The sequence below is a fragment of the Eulemur rufifrons genome, chromosome 1, assembly GCF_041146395.1.
Source record: "Eulemur rufifrons isolate Redbay chromosome 1, OSU_ERuf_1, whole genome shotgun sequence".
In the NCBI taxonomy this organism is placed as follows: Eukaryota; Metazoa; Chordata; class Mammalia; order Primates; family Lemuridae; genus Eulemur; species Eulemur rufifrons.
In genome coordinates, this window is record NC_090983.1 from 70,823,593 (window position 1) to 70,842,451 (window position 18,859).

At 40.2% G+C, this 18,859-nt stretch overlaps 1 protein-coding gene across 1 annotated transcript in view; it reads right to left on the reverse strand.

The window, feature by feature from the left end:
• Positions 1 to 18,859, reverse strand: part of FMNL2 (formin like 2) — a 296,967-nt gene that overhangs the window by 60,850 nt on the left and 217,258 nt on the right. Inside the window, exons 7-9 of the mRNA XM_069472569.1 lie at positions 8,276 to 8,384; positions 3,904 to 3,980; positions 1,555 to 1,648 (exon numbers count right to left, since the gene is read on the reverse strand). Coding sequence (XP_069328670.1) covers positions 1,555 to 1,648; positions 3,904 to 3,980; positions 8,276 to 8,384 — 280 coding nt within the window. The remainder of the gene's footprint in view (positions 1 to 1,554; positions 1,649 to 3,903; positions 3,981 to 8,275; positions 8,385 to 18,859) is intronic.

Sequence of the window (18,859 nt, forward strand, 5' to 3'; positions counted from 1 at the left end):
TACATTCTTATCTCTATAAAGTCTATTTGTTTTGGAAGCTAGGATATGACTCTAAAGATTATTATTCTTTATTCTCTTAGAATCTGGATATTTTTTCACTATCTCTAGAGCTGAATAGTAAAAAGACAATATTTGGTTCTCTCCACAGTGGGCATGAACAAAATGGACACTAGCAACAATCTGAAAGGCCTGACTGGTGGGAGGCAGGTACGGCAAATGGAGGAGCAGGAGGAGCATCTGCCCCGATCACACCTTGCAGCTTCCCTGTCCATGAGCAGCTCGTTAGTGCCCTTGGCAGCTGGGGTAGCGAGTCCAGCTGAGGGGGCAGCGGGCAGGGGAAAGGGCTCTGGAGTCCTGTCAGATTCAGTATTTCCCTCATTTCCCTCAGGAGATTCACACACAACTGGGCCCAAACTGTACCACAGTTTCACAGAAGTTCAGGATCAGGAACACCAAATCCCGATCCTGGCTCTGCCATTTATCTAGCTACACGACCGTGGGTAAGCCAAGTATTTGAATTTTGGTTTAGTCTTCCTTAAAATGGAGATATTAATACTTGTCTCAAAGATGTTATAATAACCAAAGGATTCCACGTGTGTAGCAAGAACAACCCTGCCATACAGCAGATACTCAACAAATTCCATCTGCATTCTACTCCAGAGGCTTTCAGGAAGGATGAAAGAGAGCTTGGAAGCCCCTCTGAGATCTGGATTTTAATCCAATTTGGGTCTTCATCCAGAAGCACTTGAAATTCAATGGGACAGCCAGGATAACAGGCAGCTTGACTGAGGGGCCAACTGTGACCTGGGGCTCCAAGTGCCGTCAATGTTCCCCAAGCACTACTTTTGTGACTTCCCACCTCAAAGTAGCCTCAGATGTTAGGAATACATAAGGGAAGCAACAGGTACTCTTCTTGGCCACACAACACTGTCACTGCCCTTAAGGGAAACCAGCTACTATCTTGGTCGTGATGTTTTGATACTTGGGCAGAATCCCTGGTGCCATATTATCTATGTGTCATTGTTCCCTTTTTTTGTAGTCAGTCTCCATTTCAACCACACATGTCCATTGCTTTATTGTTTGACAGGACCACCTAGCTAAGATTACAAACTCCTAAAATCAGTGTCTGTATTTGTCTGACAGGTTTGTCATAGCATCCAGCAAAGCAATGATAATAAATATGATTTGAGGAAAATAACTATGATGAAAGAGTTCATAAAATTTACATGGTGGGTGATCAAATAACAACCCTAATAAAAGCTACCTTGGTAACAAAACCTGTTTTCAAACTGGCTATTCCATGTTCTCCAAAAGAAAATGAGTACTGCAAATATTTTTAACTTATCCTGGAAATGACACACCAAAAGAAAGCTTAACCCATGCATTTAACATATTTAGACTCAGTTTATTACTTTCCTCTCAATAACATCTTAGAAAATTAACCATTATACTCTTTATACCAGAAAATACATGAAAAGTTAAATCATTCTGTTCAAAGATGTCCAAATAAGACGTTTGTGTGAGCAGTCTTATTGAAACTACAGCGTGTCCTACCTCCTTAAAGTTATCAAATGCTGATAAAATGATTTCATGCCCGCCTCTGACAAGACAAACTGCTGCCAACAGTTCTAAAACAAGGGCTTTTGTTCTGTCAAAACAAGAAAAAAGAAAAACACAAATCAGTGAAAATGACATGATGAGTCAGCTGTTCCTGCCTCCCAAGATAGATATGAGAATAAAACATTTGCCCTTGTATTTTTTTTAAAAATCTTTGCTAAGGTACAGTTATAATAAAGTTACATTTTTAAACCTTTACTGGTTTCTAAGTATGTGATTTGTCTCACACAGAAAATTTGGAAGGCATGTTTCCCACTTCCCAAACTGCTAATTACTCACTAATGAGAACGCACTCTGGGAAGAACAGTCGCTCAGCCCCATCCGCAGGTCACTCAGTACAATGTGGCTGAAAAGTGTTTACTGGGGAGCTGAGAGCAACAGGAAACTTGGGAATATGTTGAAAACCAAACCACTGGTGAAATGTTTTCCCTGATTTTAGAGACAGGGGTATAATACTTGCAGAAAACATTAAAAAGCAACTGAAATTAATGTTCTATGGTTCAAATCTGCTCATTTGAAGAAGGAGCCATAGAAATTTCCCATGACAAAGCAAGTTTCTGTCATTTCTTCTACCTATGCAGGTAGAAGATTTGGAAGGAGCTGAATTACAGCTTCACTAATACAAGAATATTTTCTCTGACTCAAGAAAATAAAACTCCATCTGAAGTATTTTTGGTAGGAGAACCTAGAGATACATTCTAAGTTTTCAAATGCAATGTCAAGAAAGAAACAGCACTGTTTCTTCATCATAAGATCACTTTCAGTATTTCATCTTTATTCTGGAATAAAACTATTGCCAAATTCTAAACAAAGACTGTTCTGATCCTCCACAATGTCAATTGTCTTAAGAAAAACGAATCCTGACTTCCCTGTGGTGGAAGGCAGGGTCACAGAAGCATGACTACTTAGGGCGCTAGTCAACTAAGAAAGCAATCACAAAGTCACAAAAGGTTTAAGTTTGAAACAATAATATTCAGCATTTAAAATTGAACTTTGCTGTTTGCGTTGCATTCTGAATCAGAAAGTCCTAATTTATAATCAGGTGTTTGAGTTGAATTAACAGTTTTCAGATATTCATTCTATAGAGAGGTTTCTGATGAAAAGGAATTACACATTTGAAATGCAGACTAGGCCGGACACAAGTGGCTCACAGTGGCTCACGCCTGTAATCCTAGCACTTTGGGAGGCCAAGGTGGGAGGAGCACTTGAGGCCAGGAGTTCAAGACTAGCCTGGGCAGCATAGTGAGACTCTGTCTCCACAAAAAATAAGAAAATTAGCCAGGCATAGTGGCATACACATGTAGTCCTGGCTGTGGCAGGAGGATCACTTGAGCCTGGGGGAGTTTGAAGCTGTAGTGAACTATGATCACACCACTGCACTCTAGCTGGGGCAACGGAGTGAGACCCGTCTCCCTACTCAAAGAGAGAGAGAGAGAAATGCAGAATACCAAGACAGGTTTCTAGAGCTGATTTGTGATATGAATAACATATGGTGCCGGCCTTTATAGAAAGTGAATATAAAAGGAAATCTATATACACAATTCTTTTTTTTGTTTGGTAATTAAAGCTACATAAATAAAGGTAGCAAGTGAATTGTGGCCAAAGGATGGTGGTTTTAGTTAACTTTCAGCAATAACTGGTATAGCTAAATCATTATCAAGACTCTCCCAGTAGGCCGGGCACAGTGGCTTACACCTGTAATCCTAGCACTCTGGGAGACCAAGGTGGAAAGACTGCCTGAGGTCAGGAGTTCAAGACCAGCCTGAGCAAGAGCAAGACCCCCTGTTCTCTACAAAAAACTAGAAAAATTAGCCGGGCATGGTGGCGTGTGCCTGTAGTCCCAGCTACTTGGGAGGCTAAGGCAGAAAGACTGCTTGAGCCCAGGAGTTGGAGACTGCAGTGAGCCATGATGACGCCACTGCACTCTAGCCAGGTACAGAAGTGAGACCCTGTCTCAAAAAAAAAAAAAAAAAAAAAAAAAAAAAACCTCTGCTGGCCCCTGAGTCCTGGCAATCTGATCCTCTCCCCCACATTTAGCACTAAGGTTGCTCAGAACCAGGCCTCAAAGAATGAAAGCTTGAGGAGAACAGTGAAGGGCAGAGTTGTCACCAGCTGCCCAACTCTGCCCCATGAAAGAACCTAACTTGGCTCAAAGGGAAAATTCTACACAGCCGATCTTATTTCAGACAGTCACACTTGAAAGTTTCCAAAGTCAAACTTGGACTAAGTGTGACTAGTTCTCTGCTCTCCCTAGATTTAGACGTGTACGTGACAAAGGAAGCTTACCTGGGATTCTTATTGTTCAAGCTTAGGGCAATCTCATTGACAGCATGCGGATGAGACATGACCATGTTGAAACCATACTGAAATTAACATGGGAAAAAAAAACAAAGCATTAGAAGACAAGTTGGGAGACTGTCAATGTTGATTAAAAAACAAAAACCTGAAATTTCCACCTAATGTAACTTATACCATCATAAATGCATTTATGTTTATACTACATCAGTGTCAGAACATATTTTCCTATCAGGAATGGCAGGCATGGTGGTGCATGCCTATAGTCCCAGCTACTGGGGAGGCCAAGGCAGGAGGATCACCTGAGCTCAGGAGTTTGAGCCCAGCCTGAGCAACACGGCGAGATACCCATCTCTTAAAAAGAAAAATTCAGGAATGGTATTATCAAAAGATCATCTTCCCATTCTTGCTGAATGAACTACATGTTTCTCTTTACTAAAATGGTTAAAAAAAGGCTCTAGGCCAGTGATTCTCAAGCTTGACTGCTCATTAAAATCACCTGGAAGACTAAACCAAACAAAGCACTGATTCTCCAAGACTCACCCCAGATTTATTCTGAATCTCAATAATGAGGTCCTGGCGTCTGAATTTTTTTAAGCTTCCAGGTGAGACTCCACTGTGCAGCCAGGATTGAAACCACTGCATCTTACCTCTTTGGGCAATGGCTATGAGGACCAGAGCCCAGGAAAACCTGCCTTGCTCTGCGGCATGCTACTTCACCCTTCTATACAATGCAGTAAGTACAACAACAGGCTCAGGAATCATTCTTAATTCTGCTGAGCTGAGGCGGTCCAGTTGACCCTTGACCAACATGGGTTTGAACCGTGTGGCTCCCCTTATATGTGGATTTTATTCTACCTCTGCCACCCCTGAGACAGCAAGACCAACCCCTCCTCTTCCTCCTCAGCCTACTAAGCATGAAGCTGATGAGGATGAAGACCTTTATGACAAGCCACTTCCATTTAATGAATAATAAATATATTTTCTCTTATGATTTTCTTAATAACATTTCTCTAGCTTACTTTTATTGTAAGAATATAACATACAATACATATATGTACAAAGTGTGTGTTAATTGATTTTTATGTTATTGGTAAGGCTTTTTGTCAACAGTAGGCTCTTAGTGGTTAAGTTTCTGGGGAATCAAAGGGTACACACAAATTTTTGACTGCACCAGGGTTGGTGTCCCTAACCCCTGTGTCACTCAGAGTCTACTGTATTCTTTTTCCTCCAGACTTACTCTCAGCCCATGACCACATTTCCTCTTATACTGAGAAAATACAAGCAATCAGAAAAAAACTTCCACAAGCTCCCACTGCCATATCAATCCACACTCTCAGATCTGTGGCTTCCTCAACTCTTCCTAAAAACAACCCTTCCATGCTCCAATCTAAGGCCAATGACTCCACTTGAGTCCTTGATCCCATTCCCTCTCACCTCAGGAGCATCATATATGTTCCAGAAATTTCTTCATCCATCCCCCATCATTTTTCCCTGTCTACTGATTCATTACCATTAACATATAAATATGATAAAAATTCTCTTACCTTAAATAACAACAATAGAAACCTCTCTCGATACCACAACTTGTGTCCAGCCACAGCCTCTCATTTCTCTGCTATCCTTTATGGCAAAACTCTTCCAAATACTCCCAGTCTGATTCCTCTCCTGTTTGCTCCTGAATCTACTCCATCAGGCACCTCATCCCCACTCCAATGAAACTCTTCTTGCCAAGATCACCCGTGGCCTGCACTTTGCTAAACCCAATAGCCAATTCTCACTCCTCATCTTACATGATTTGGCAGCAGCATTTGACAGAATTGAACACTCCTTTCTCCTTGAAACAGTTCCTTCTCTTGGCTCCTGCCCTCCCGGCTACCTCTCAGACTCGCCAGCTAGCTTTTCCTCATCTCTCTGACATTTACAGAGTGCCCCAGGGTTCATATTCTGGAACTCTTTACTTCTCTGTCTATCCTTGTTGATCTCATCTGCCCTCCTGGCTTTCTGTACCATCCACCTGCTAATTACTCCCAAATTTATATCTCCAGTCCATTCCTCTTCTTGAAATCCATACTGGCACATCCAACCACCCACTTGAGATCACTACTTGGATGTCTCATTGACATCTGGAAGGCAAAACCCTCAAAAAGAAACTCCTAATCATCTCCTTCAAATCTGCATATCCCGTAGTCTTCCCCATCTCAATAGATGGCAACTCCATCTTACAGGTGGCCTGGGACAAAAACCTTGGTACCACCTTCCACTCCTGTCTTCCTCATGTCCAATGCTGTTGCCTTTACCACCAAAATAAAACCAGCATCTGACCACCTCTCATCATGTCTACTTCTATAATCCTAGTCCATACTACCATGAACACTCACCTAAATTACTACCAACAGCCTCCTGGATGGTCTACCTCCTCTTGCCTTTGCCCCTCCCAAGGTCAATCCTACATATAGAAGCCAGTGATGATGTTAAATGCAAGACTGTCAGATCACTGCCCTCAGAACCATTCAACAGCTTCCCATTCATAGTAAGTCAGTGTCCTTTCACTGGCCTACAAAGCCCTACATAATCAGGACGCTGTGTTACTGCTGACTTCACCTTCCACGCTTCTCCCTCTCACTCATTCTGATCTGGCCTCAACCTGGCCTCCTTTCTGTGCTTTGGGCAAATCAGACTTACTCCTGCCTCAAGGCCTTTGCTCTTGCCCTTTTATCTACCTAGAATTGTCTTTCCCTGATATTCCTTCTTTTGTTCCCTCATTCAAGTTGTTACCAAACATTACCTTCTCAGTGACACTTTCCTTGCTAGACTATTTAAAACTGCATACACATTTTTGGCCCTTCCTATTCATCTCCTGATTATTTTTTTCTATAGTACCTAGTAATGGTTTCCTGGGTTCAAATCTCAACTCCACCACTTAATAGCTATGTGACTTTAGGCAAATTACTGAACTTCTCTGTGTCTCTGTTTCCTCATCAGTAAAATGCAGGGAGTAGTATTACTGACCTCACGGGGCTATCATGAGGTTTACATGACTTAAGAGGTTTAAAAGCACTGGACCTGTAAAATGTACCATGTGTCTGCTTTCTTTGAGTCATCATCATCTAGAATACTATATATTTTACCGATTTATTTGTCATCTGTCTCCCCTTTCCGGAAAGTAAGTTCCCTGGGACACTTATTTAGTCAATGCTGTATTTTCAGCACCTAGAACAAGATCTTTCTGGCAAAGCTCAAAAAATATTAGCTGACTGAGGGAAAGAATAAATGTATGTTTTTCTTCTTAAATTCAATTCAGCACACTATGTTGGGTTTGAACTCTAAGAACAACCCTCTACCTATGTATTTATTTTCCATTTCTATTTGGAACCACCTGGAGCATCCATAGCAACAGAAATCAAATTCTATTTTTATATCTGAATTTTATTTTTCTAAACAGAACTCCTATACCCCTGGGTTACTTATCTAACTATACTTATGACTCTGCCAGTTCACCTTAAATATTCCAGGCTCTAATTTCCCCTTTGTTGTTAGGATTAACCCAACCCACAGGCTATCCTGTTTCTCCCAGTGTTTCTCAGAGTGGGTCTCCCTGCATTCACAATCACCTGTACCTTTAACAATCCTCCAGGTACTTCTGATAAAGATGAGGAACCACTGATACCAACAGACAATTATAACTTCTTGCCTGTTCAGCAAATAACACATTGAGAACCACTGACCTACCAAGTATCAGTCTACTTCTTCCTAGTGTTCTCAAGCTCCTCCATTATTGCGCACAACTAATGGCTTACTTGGTCGTTAGCGGTCACAAACATTCACAAAGCAATTTAGGCAAGTTTATTACCGTAGGAGGAAAATGGCTTTCCTTTAACACATTAACTGCCATGTGAGTTGTATTTAACTCATGCTAGTTTTGAGCCCCAGGGCCTCATAAAGCATATGTAACTCACACATCTCTTCATGTTGGGAGCCGTGTGAACTATTTTCCAAGTTGCACATCACTCACGCATAGAAAACAATAAAAAATAACAAATTTTTCATTAAATTAGAAAGGATCATTTTGTTTTCGATGGTTTTATTCTATTTTTGTAATAAAACACTGCAGCCTCAAGGAAAAAAAATTTTTCTAGTGTGGTAGTCAATGTGTTAAATACATTATAAATTATAAATACTAATTAAAATGAGGGCAATGAATTAAATCTTGAGCATTAGAATGAACCAGGCCTTTCTTTTTCAATAGAATTTCACTGAATCCTGATTATTTACTTCAAACAGAAATAATACAAAGAAACTAAAGAACAAGATCTGAACCTAATTCAGATTTTTTTTTAAAGAACCAGAAGCACCAACATACCTGATAATTCATGATGGCACGTAAACACATGATACAGACGTGTATGTCATCTTTCTTACTCACTAATCTTGAATTTTTCAGGGTTCTCCTCCTTGGCAAAGTATTGTATCTACAAATAAAAAGGAAAACTTCTATAAAGTGATAGATTACTTTCTTAGCATAGGCACATGCACGTAAAAAAAATGGACATTATTCTTTACATGCAACTAAATAGTGATTGTAGGTCAAAACCACCACCTCCAATCCCACCACCACAAAGCTATTACTATTTCCACAGACTGCAAGGCTCACACAATTCTGTGTACTGGCCATCATCTTGTCAGGCCATGTACAAACAGATAATGGAACTCAACCCCACCCATGCATATCACAAATCAGATTGTACGTGAGCTTTAGTAACAATGCCAGGTTCCCAATCAGTAGGCCAAACTAGATTTGCAGAAGTGATCTGAGGCAACATGCATGCAGACAGACTGTATCTGCAACAGACTGTGGGGTGCAACTTAGCTTATACTAGACCTCCATTCATTTGACCCAACTTTAGTTGCACCTTGCAATTACTCGGGAGTCCCTACTTCAGAATTTAAACGTAGGCAAGGTCAGACCTTAGCAACTTTGGTTTCAGCCTGTGATATCAGAACCTGAAATGTTAATACTATGCAAATGCCTCCACAGCCTGATCCCTCACCTAAAGCCTGGTATGGCAGCTGAAACTTAGAGGGAAAAATACTAATATTTTTAAAGAATTAAGATGTTTCAATGTTAGGATTCATTCTATAGGCCCTACATGGCTAATCCTTCATTCTTTCTGGAGATTTATCATAGCTTGCAAGTAGTAAATAACTGACAGTGTAACATGGTGCATGCAGAAAAGATGACAACGCTGAGAGCTTCCATGAGAGTTTTAAATCATTGCCTCAGAACAGAAACACAGATAAGTCTTCTCTGCAACTCCAAGCCTGAAATAAAGTCAAAATTTCAAAAGTTGTCAGCTACATTCTTATAGAGGAAGTCAATGACAGAAATGCTCCACAAAATAAGCCATAGCTTTCCTTTTTCTTGAAATAATTAAAAGATTTAAAGGAAGGTATGATTAACATTAACAACTTTCAAGAAGTCCCAAAGGTGCAAGATAGGAGTTAAACTGAATTGACACGTTTGTCTAAAATTGTTCAGCTGAGCAGCCCTTTAAATTTCAGATTCTGTTCAGAAACTATCAAACAGAAGACAGATGATTCTTTCACATTCATAGTAAAGTCAATTTGCTAGTGAGCCAAACAAATTTTTGAAAAACACTTTAATAAGTCACTTGCCTCGATAAACCTAAATATGTAAAACTTAGTTTGCTAACACTCATTATAAGGAGGAGGCTTTATTCAAGGACTTCCTGCTTTAGTCGCAGTTGGAAATAAAATTTCAGCAATGAAAGTTGACCTCATGCAGTTCTGAATGCAAAAACAAAGAGGCTGAAGTTGAGGAAACAAATTCAGATTTTAATGTTAGCCCAATTCCAATGTCTGAAATACAACTTTAAGCTGTGTCATTTTGCCATAACCCCAATGTGATCATGACTGTTAGCACACTTCTTGGAGGTCTCAGAGATTAGTGCAACTTCAAACAACCACCACAAAGCCAGTCTGACCCAAGCATATGACCTTCTCAGTCTACATTTGAAGTTCCTGCCCTGCCTCTACCTTTCTTAACTTATTTTAACCTCAGTCTTGTATTTCTTCAATGGAATCACTTGTTAAGTACGTGATAGTTTATTAGAGTGTCTCACTCTGTCACCCAAGCTGGAATGCAGTGGCCCAGTCATAGCTCACTGTTAACTTTGAATTCTTGTGCTCAAGCGATCCACCTGCCTCAGTCTCCCAATTGGCTGCAACTACAGGCACTCACCACTACACTCAGCTAATTTTTTTAAAAGTCTTTGTAGGGATGGGGGTCTCACTATGTTGCCCAGGCTGATCTCAAACTCTTGGCCTCAAGCAATCCTCTCTCCTTGGCCTCCAAAAGTGCTGGGATTACAGGAATGAGCCACGGCACCCATCATTTCATTTCAAGTTGAAAGCAATGACTATACTAGCATAAAAAAGCCATCTAAGATTAAGTTTTAAAAAGCAAAGAAAAAAATGATTTCAACGGAATAAGTTGCCCTTTGCTAAATTATATTTCTATGCAGCAATGATTGCAGAAGATAGACTGATCAGAGCAAACTACTCTCTAAGGAAGATAAGAAAGGTTATTCTACACAGTGCCATATTTCTGCATCACTTCCAAATACATTTTAATTATTCCAGGAAACAGAATAATCTTCCACCTGTAGTTGTGTTTCCTAAGAGGTATAAAGTAACATAGCACATGCTTTCTTCTTCTTCTTCTTTTTTTTTTTTGAGACAGAGTCTTGCTCTGTTGCCCGGGCTAGAGAGAGTGCCGTGGCATCAGCCTAACTCACAGCAACCTCAAACTCCTGGGCCCAAGCGATCCTCCTGCCTCAGCCTCCTGAGTAGCTAGGACTACAGGCATGTGCCACCATGCCTGGCTAATTTTTTTTCTATATATATTTTTAGTTGGCCAGATCATTTCTTTCTATTTTTAGTAGAGACAGGGTCTCGCTCTTGCTCAGGCTGGTCTCGAACTCCTGACCTCGAGCGATCCACCCACCTCAGCCTCCCAGAGTGCTAGGATAACAGGTGTGAGCCACCATGTCCGACCACATGCTTTCTTGTTATTTACTGATCCAATACTTGATCTATATCATAATGTCTCTAAAAAACCAAACTGTTTTTGTCATTTTGTGGCATGCAGAAACCAATGGAGTTAGAACAATATTATACCTACCAAATATTAACACGAAAGGCTTCCATTTATTGTAATAGATGGTTAATCTCAAATGTATTTTTCTGGGTCAACATTAATATGTTTAATATGACATATCACATGCATACTTATTAATATTTAAGGAGTTTACAAAATATACAATATATAAATGTCAATAAATAAAAACGATGAACTTATTAATGATATTCTATGCTCAAAAACAATAGAGCTAAACTTTTTTCCACAATGTATGGTATTTGGTTTAAAAATTACTCTCTCCAACTTTGGGTTTATACAAAAGTTAAGAATAAAAGGCAATATTTGAACTCATGTGTTTTAAATCATAACATTAAAAAAAACACCACCACAGCCAATAGCAACAACAAAAATCACAGATAGCACTGACAGCTGAAAGAGATCCATCATTTGCTCCAACCCTCTTTTAATACAGATAAGAAAATGAAAGGCCAAAGAAGTTACATCTGTGTGGTAAATAAGAGATGAGATGAGACCAGGCCCCACCATAAGTCTCCTCACTGCAATTCAGGGCAGTCACCTCCTACAAGTTGCTTCCCATCAACTTGACTCATCAATAATCTGTTGGGTTATCATGTGCAAAAGCTACTACCTACAGCTACCTGTGCTGGCCAGGTCCTTGTCAAATGTTCCCGTCGTGTCTTCCTGACAGCATTTTCTGCTTTGGTCCTACATAGGTGTCATTTCCCACCCTGAATGTAATGACTCCACTATGTGGGATTAAGGCTTAGTTTGCTGAGAACAGCAACACATATTAATAGGATCTCCTGTAGTACACGATGACCAATCCACTTGGGAAGCAAGGTTTTCTTTTTAAATCTTCATCTTACACATCACTTTTCAGGAAAGTGAGGATGTTTAACTTAACAGGAAATTTTGCTCTGTATTTTGGAATACTCATTCTAAAAGAATTTTCTCCTATTAAATAAATGCACCCTGATAAATGTCATAATTCTTTACCTCTGAAAATACAAAGTATTTCAGTTTAGGATCACATTAAATCTACAAGATAGATTTTAGGGACTGTGCCACAGGTTTGCATATACATTAACCTCTTCTTCAGAGAGCATTTTATGGAATTTGACAATCTTTGGTTTATTTGCTTTAATTACAATCTGAGTAAATTATTACCTTTTTGGGGACAGGTTTTAAGTTCAGCTCTACTATATGATGTTGACACTATCTAAAAAACACTTCCCTGTGGAGGGGGGTTTTAATAGATACCCCAAATTGACCCTAAAAAGCAACAGAATTAGGACTAACAATTTATTAGCAACTTTACCACAAGGACACCTGGACCAGGCAAGCAATCTAGAAGAATGGCCTCTGGTGCTTGCCACCAGCCATAGGAATTCAAACCAAATCTCGTTTAAGGTCCAGAGTTGGTTTTTATTAAGCACCTATTGTTTATGCTAGACTATGCTAAGAGCAAGGGAAAACGAAAGATAAAGATGTTATTTCAGTCTTCCAGGGCTTACCATCAGAGTTGAGGAAGCAATAGGTAAGTATGTAGATAGCCCCTGTATTAAAATGTGCTCTATCCACACTTCAGCCCCAGCCTACCCATCCCACTGCACTTAGCAAAGTGATGTGCATTATAACGTGTAAAATGAATCCACTAACGTTATACACACACTTACACAGCACAATATGGTGCAGCAATGGTGGTTGCATCTTCTCATAGGAGAATGCTTTTTGCAAAGCATCATACTTGAAATTTCCCTGTAAGCCAGATTTGACTGAGATAGACCTACTCTTAGTAACTGTCTTTAGGCAACTAAAAGTTGTTTTTAAATGGACCTCTAACCCCTGAACTAAAAAGAAAAGGCATGGACAAACTGTGAGATGAGTACCGTAACAGTAACACAACAACATAATTAAATGTAAAACATAACCAATGCAGATTTAAAGTATCACTGTCTTATGATTTTTTGAATGGTGGAATTACAAGATACTTTCATTCACAAGTTTTGTCTACATTTTAAAATTTTATAGAATGGATGTATATTACTTTTCCAATAAAAGGAAAAAAAGAACTCTTTTAGACGGTCTAGGTTTGGATCCACCTTAAGACTGAGAGCTAAGTAGAAAATGTGATTTTCCTGCTCTTCCACCTCAATCACCCTACAGGTTATCTCCTCCAAGGCCTCTTTAGGTGGAGAGCTGGTCCTGATCTACTCTATAAAAGCAAATTTGCAAATTTCTGCGATGAGGCCAAAGCACAAAACACATAAGACAAAAAAACCCAGGTATCATTAGAAAAACTCAGCCTTGAAAATCTTACTCCTTGGTGTTGCAAATGTCCACCTGAATGGCAGTAAGGCTGAAAGTAGTGATTAGCAGTTTCCACAGAGAAAGGATCAGTGCCACAAAACTCTTCCCAATGTATGAGTCACACTGATTCGCTTAGGTAGGGCTGGAAAATCACAGCAATAATCCGTCACCAATTAAAATTCAAACGGCTCAAATGAAACTAGTTATAACAGCCAAATAATGTATGCACAAAGTGCTGCTGAGTAATCATGTTAACACAAGTAAATCGATTCAATAAACTATCTTTCAAAGGGTAGATGAGGCAACCTGCATCTTTGCCATGGCCCTTTAGTCTAAACTACTTCACTTTTGCAAACATCGATCATTCTAGTTTACCTGTTTGCATAAACTTTCCACAAAGACCTGAGCTTTACAGGGATTAAGCTGGGGACTCAGCAGGAGGTATGAGTGCCTCTGTGGTAAACTAACACTCTTGGATGTGCTCTGTTACAGAATTACATAAAGTGAAACCGGTTACTATAGTATTTTCTTCCTGAAGCTATTACGAAACTTCACATAAAACAGAGACTATTTGAGCAGAGCCAATTGGAGAGTGTCCCTCTAAAGCCCCAGTGAGAGGCAGCATCAGTTTCTCCATGGTCTCCCACGGATAATTGAGGCAAATGATCTTTCTTTAGTCCTGTCCCATGCAATATGTCTTGCATGGCCCCAGACCCTGTCCGTCAACAGCTAATGGTGCATGTTCCCTTAACAGAGTTCTGAAATCAGCTTCAGCAACAAGGCACTCCCCTGGGTCCTCTTTTTCATTACCAGTAGTTCTCAAATCTCACTGTACATCATAGCTTAATGGAGGATGGGGGTAGGGGGGGACAGGGACAGAGCAGGAAAGGGACTAGGGGGATGGGAGGAGGAAGAGGAGTGGGGGGGAGGAGAGGAACTTTGAAGACACTCCAACTCCATCCCCCCCCTGCAGCAGCTGCCAGGCTGCTGGTTTTCAAGGCTACTGTGTAACTGAAGATGGAGGGATGGGAACAGGGACAAGTTAAAATGCCACAAACCTTGCTGTTCTGAGATTCAGTCATTTTTTCTGAGTGGATGGCTTCCCGTATTGCTGGAAGACTTAGTTAATTTCTAGATTTCTGAAAAAGTTTATTCTAGTAATTTTTTTTTTGCCAGTTTTCTTATCACTTTTATGGAGGAGAGCATATTCAGAGGTCCTTATTCAACCATTTTCACTGGGATCCCATAACAGACATTGAGAGATCATTTTCTCCCCAACCTATTCATTCTGAAGTGTAACAACGCTTTCAAGCTGATGGGTGTAGTTCTAATGGAGGTGCTGGAACAGCTGGGTCCCTCTGGTGACTCAGGACAGGTTCCCTGAGATGGGAAGATGGGTGAGAACTTCCTCAGATTTCCAGGGGAAAACAGGGCGTGGAATATTATGGAGAGATTGCGACTCAAACCCTAGACGACTGGGGCCGATTATCTGCATGCCATACTGAGAGCCTTTTTTCTCCCGAGCTAGCAGGCAGAGCTTTGGGGCTCCAGATGCCTGGACACAAAAGAGGGGCCTCTAGGAGGCAGAAAACAGCCCTGAGTCTAATTTTTGGAGCTACTGCCATTTGTAGGAAAAATAATAGGAAAGGGATACTGAGAGCTGTTTTTGTAGGGAAGCTAATAGCACTAAATTTCGCAGGCCCTCTTTTACATCAGCTTTGAGCATTGCCTGCCATTTTCTCAAGCACTGAACTAAAACTCTAAATGTTACCCTAACATTCAAAGATGAGAGCTGACAATTAGAATTCATAAAGCTGTGAATATGGAAAACAGGTTACAAAATTCACTTAAGATCAAAACCAAACAAAAATCATTCTAACCACTGGTCTTATTTTTACGAATGTCTCAGCATGTACCAGGAGTTCTGTGTACATGAAATAAATAATAAATGAAGAAGTTACAAGTCAGCACTAGTATGAGTGGCAGGCATAAGAAAACTAAGCAATGTTTGCAAATTTCCTTTAAGAAACTATACAGAACATTTCCTGTTTAGTACCATGGTAAAACTGCCCACTGCGCCACCTGCTTCGTGCTTGACAATGAATGTGCTGAGCAGCACGCGGTGAGCACCTCGACCTGCGCAGCAGCAGCTGCAGGTGCTACAGGGAAACAAGGTATTTCTGTTTTGAAAGCCTTTCAGAATAACAGATTAGTGAGCTCCAACCAGGAAACCAAAATCTGAATTTTTAATTCAAGAGGGCAAAAAGAAGGCAAGGCCAGCAAAGAAAACCCAGGGAAGCAGCTCTCTTGGATCTGAGGAATGACAGATACACAGTAATTTCTCTGGCCAGGTACATGGTCATTGCCTGAGTTATATATAATGTTCATTAAAGTTCTGGTTAGAGTCATGGTTTGCTGCCCTTCAACTACTACCCATTGTAAGGGAGTCAAAAAAAAAGAAGATGATGATGATGATGAGGAAGGCTACTGGAATTCTGAGCTAGTCCCTCATGTTTAGGAATAGAAAACAGTACATCTAAAAAAAACAACAACAGGTGATAAAAACAGTCAGGGCTCGGTAGCGTATCTATGATAATTCTGGGAGTACAGGAAACTGCTACTCATGAGCAAAAGGCCTATTTCAGTGATGCCTTGAGGAAAATATGATCACCCATATAAGTCTTAATAACATGGATATTTCTAGACACTTAGACATATTCTAGTATGTGGGTTGTGTATACGTCTGTCTCTCCTTCTGAGCTATTATCCACAGACTGCATCACACTGCAGAACCTTGAATGAATGTCTCCTGAACTGACCTAACCAGGCTTTCCCAGAGTCTGGAAAAAGGTTTTTCAAAAGCCTTCTATGGCGCTTCCATGCCAACATTTGTGAGATGCATAATATCTAGGTCCTAATGTCAACAAGAAAAAGGTATATGTTTTCTCTTACAAGAAGTATTTTCAAATAGTCTATCACACTGTTCAGATATCAAACTATTATCTACCTATAAATAAAGAATGATATATACCTATAAAGTAATTAGAACTCCCTTGGAAGCTGATGTAAGGGCTCAGCCCAACTGGAACGCGATGCCAATGGAGTATGTCACATAACTTGGCAGAATTGTACCAGTCTTTTATGGTTCCAAGGTCTGGGCTAATAGAACTTTAACCAAGATTTGGGGTTTTAGGTTTCCTCTCTCTTACCCTTCAGACATGACATCACTTGGGCATATTTTTTTCTATCAATTAAACTTCATAAAATACATGATGCTTAAAAAAAGGAGCCAAGCATTTTTCTGTCTCTACAGCCAAAAGAAACAGAACTGAAACAATTGAATCCAGAGAGTTCAAAGTAGAGGTACAGGAAGGGAGAGAAAGAGAAAGACAAGTAAATAAAATTCCTAATGAACTTTTAAATCAGGTATTCAAATTTTCTGTTTGTCTCTATTTCCCATTAGAGGACCAGACAACAGAGCCTACAATCGAAAGGTCTCTACATGCTTTTTGAACAGAGTAAGTGAAAGAACAGGCTGCTGACTCGAAATATAAATGGAGAGCCATTATTTGAATTTTCTGACTTTTCATTACATTCCCCTTGTCAAAGACATTTGCTATTGGGTGGCTAATTAATCAGGTATGTCCCTGTGTGAAGCGTCCAAGGAAACCATCTCACTCCTGTGACCTTTAAATAGAAATATTTCTATCTTTATCCCAAATTACCCCTTCTTTTCATAAACCTTCAATAAATCATTGCCAATGAGCTACAATGACAACTTCATAACCTGGTCTTCAAAATAGTACATAACTGGCTCTAAAGTACTTCCAGCCAGACTCATCTGTTCATTGTTTCCCACAAGAACCATGCAATCTTACCACCTAACCACTTCTCAGACCACTCTCTCCTGACTTCTCCCTTTGCCCAGCCATTCCTCCAAATCTCACTCATTATTGTTTCACATCTACACCAACTCTCACAAATCTCCCCCTTGGTTCTGTGGTTCACTGCAGCCTCTAAATTTCCATGCCATTAGTTTTGGTTATATCACATGCCATTTACCACGTATGCTAGCATACACATGCATGAGCACACACAAACATATACACACTAATAAAGCCCTTGTCAGTCATAAATCATATACAAATACATTATTTACTATGTCCTTCTGTATCCTCAGCACTTGGCAAGGCACCCTTCACATACTAAGTACATAATCAATCTTGCCCATGAAGGTACTACACCACAGCTATAGGAATTTGCTGAGTCCTCTTCATGTTTTCTTCAATCCTATATAAGGACAACTTATTTCAAATCTTGCCTCCCTTACGTACTGTTTGATCTCAGGCAAGTTGTTTAACCACTATAGGCCTCAGTTTCCTCCAAGGGATAATTATAGTAGCTATACTTTCAAGCCAGGCACAGTGGTTCATGCCTGTAATCCCAGATGCCAGGGAGGCTGAGGTGAGAGGACTCCTTGAGCCCAGGAGTTTGAGGCTGCAGTGAGTTATGATTACACCACTGCACTCCAGCCTGGTCAACGAAGCAAGACCCCATCTCTTGAAATAAAAAAATAAACAAATAATTAAAAATAAAAAATAAATTTAAAATACTTCTAAAAACTACTTCCATGAAAAACATTGGCAGGAATGCAATCATGACTGAATTAAAATGTATAAACAAGGACCTAAATTTGAACTCTTCGTCTCTTCCCATAAATCCACTAGGCATATATAGGTGGTAAATATTCAGATGAGGACAATTCATGAAATGCCATTCCACTAAAATAGTAATCTTAGGAAAAACAGTGCATGTCCTGTTCTGAGGAGTTGAGGAAGAAATATCAATAGCAGTTGATCTACTGAAGGCAGTGTGGATCTTGGTTTCTTCCCCACGGTGGAAAGGTCAGCTACGATGACCTCCACGGTCGTTCAAACTCTGTATGGCCATGCCCCTGTCTCTTCATCAGACAGCTCTCCACCTCCACCACAAAGCCTCTGTCCCTGAAAGGACAGGTCCTTCTCTCTTTCCCAAACACGCCTGATCTTTGATACAAGGTTGTGTTCATCGCACGCTCGTTCCCTTCACCTCCACCCGAAGCAGCCTTTCCTCACCCTGAAGACCAACTCTGGCCCTCACCCAAAGTCCCAGTTTAAAATTTGTCCCTTATTCCACACCCTTAGTACTCCACCCTTGTTTAAAAAAAACTCAGAGCATTTACTTACTGCCTATGTCATTTCTTATTCAAATCTACTGGCCTAAATCTTGACCTTCTTAAAATTTAAAAATTACTTTCTCTTACACCTGAAATAATGCAGCCTTTGTCTTCATAGATCCAATGTGCACACACGTGCCTATACTGCACCATTAAATTTGGCTAGATCTGTGGCCACACTGACAGAAACCTATCTTAACTGAAGGCACACCAGGTTCTAAGTTTAGGAAATGGTACAA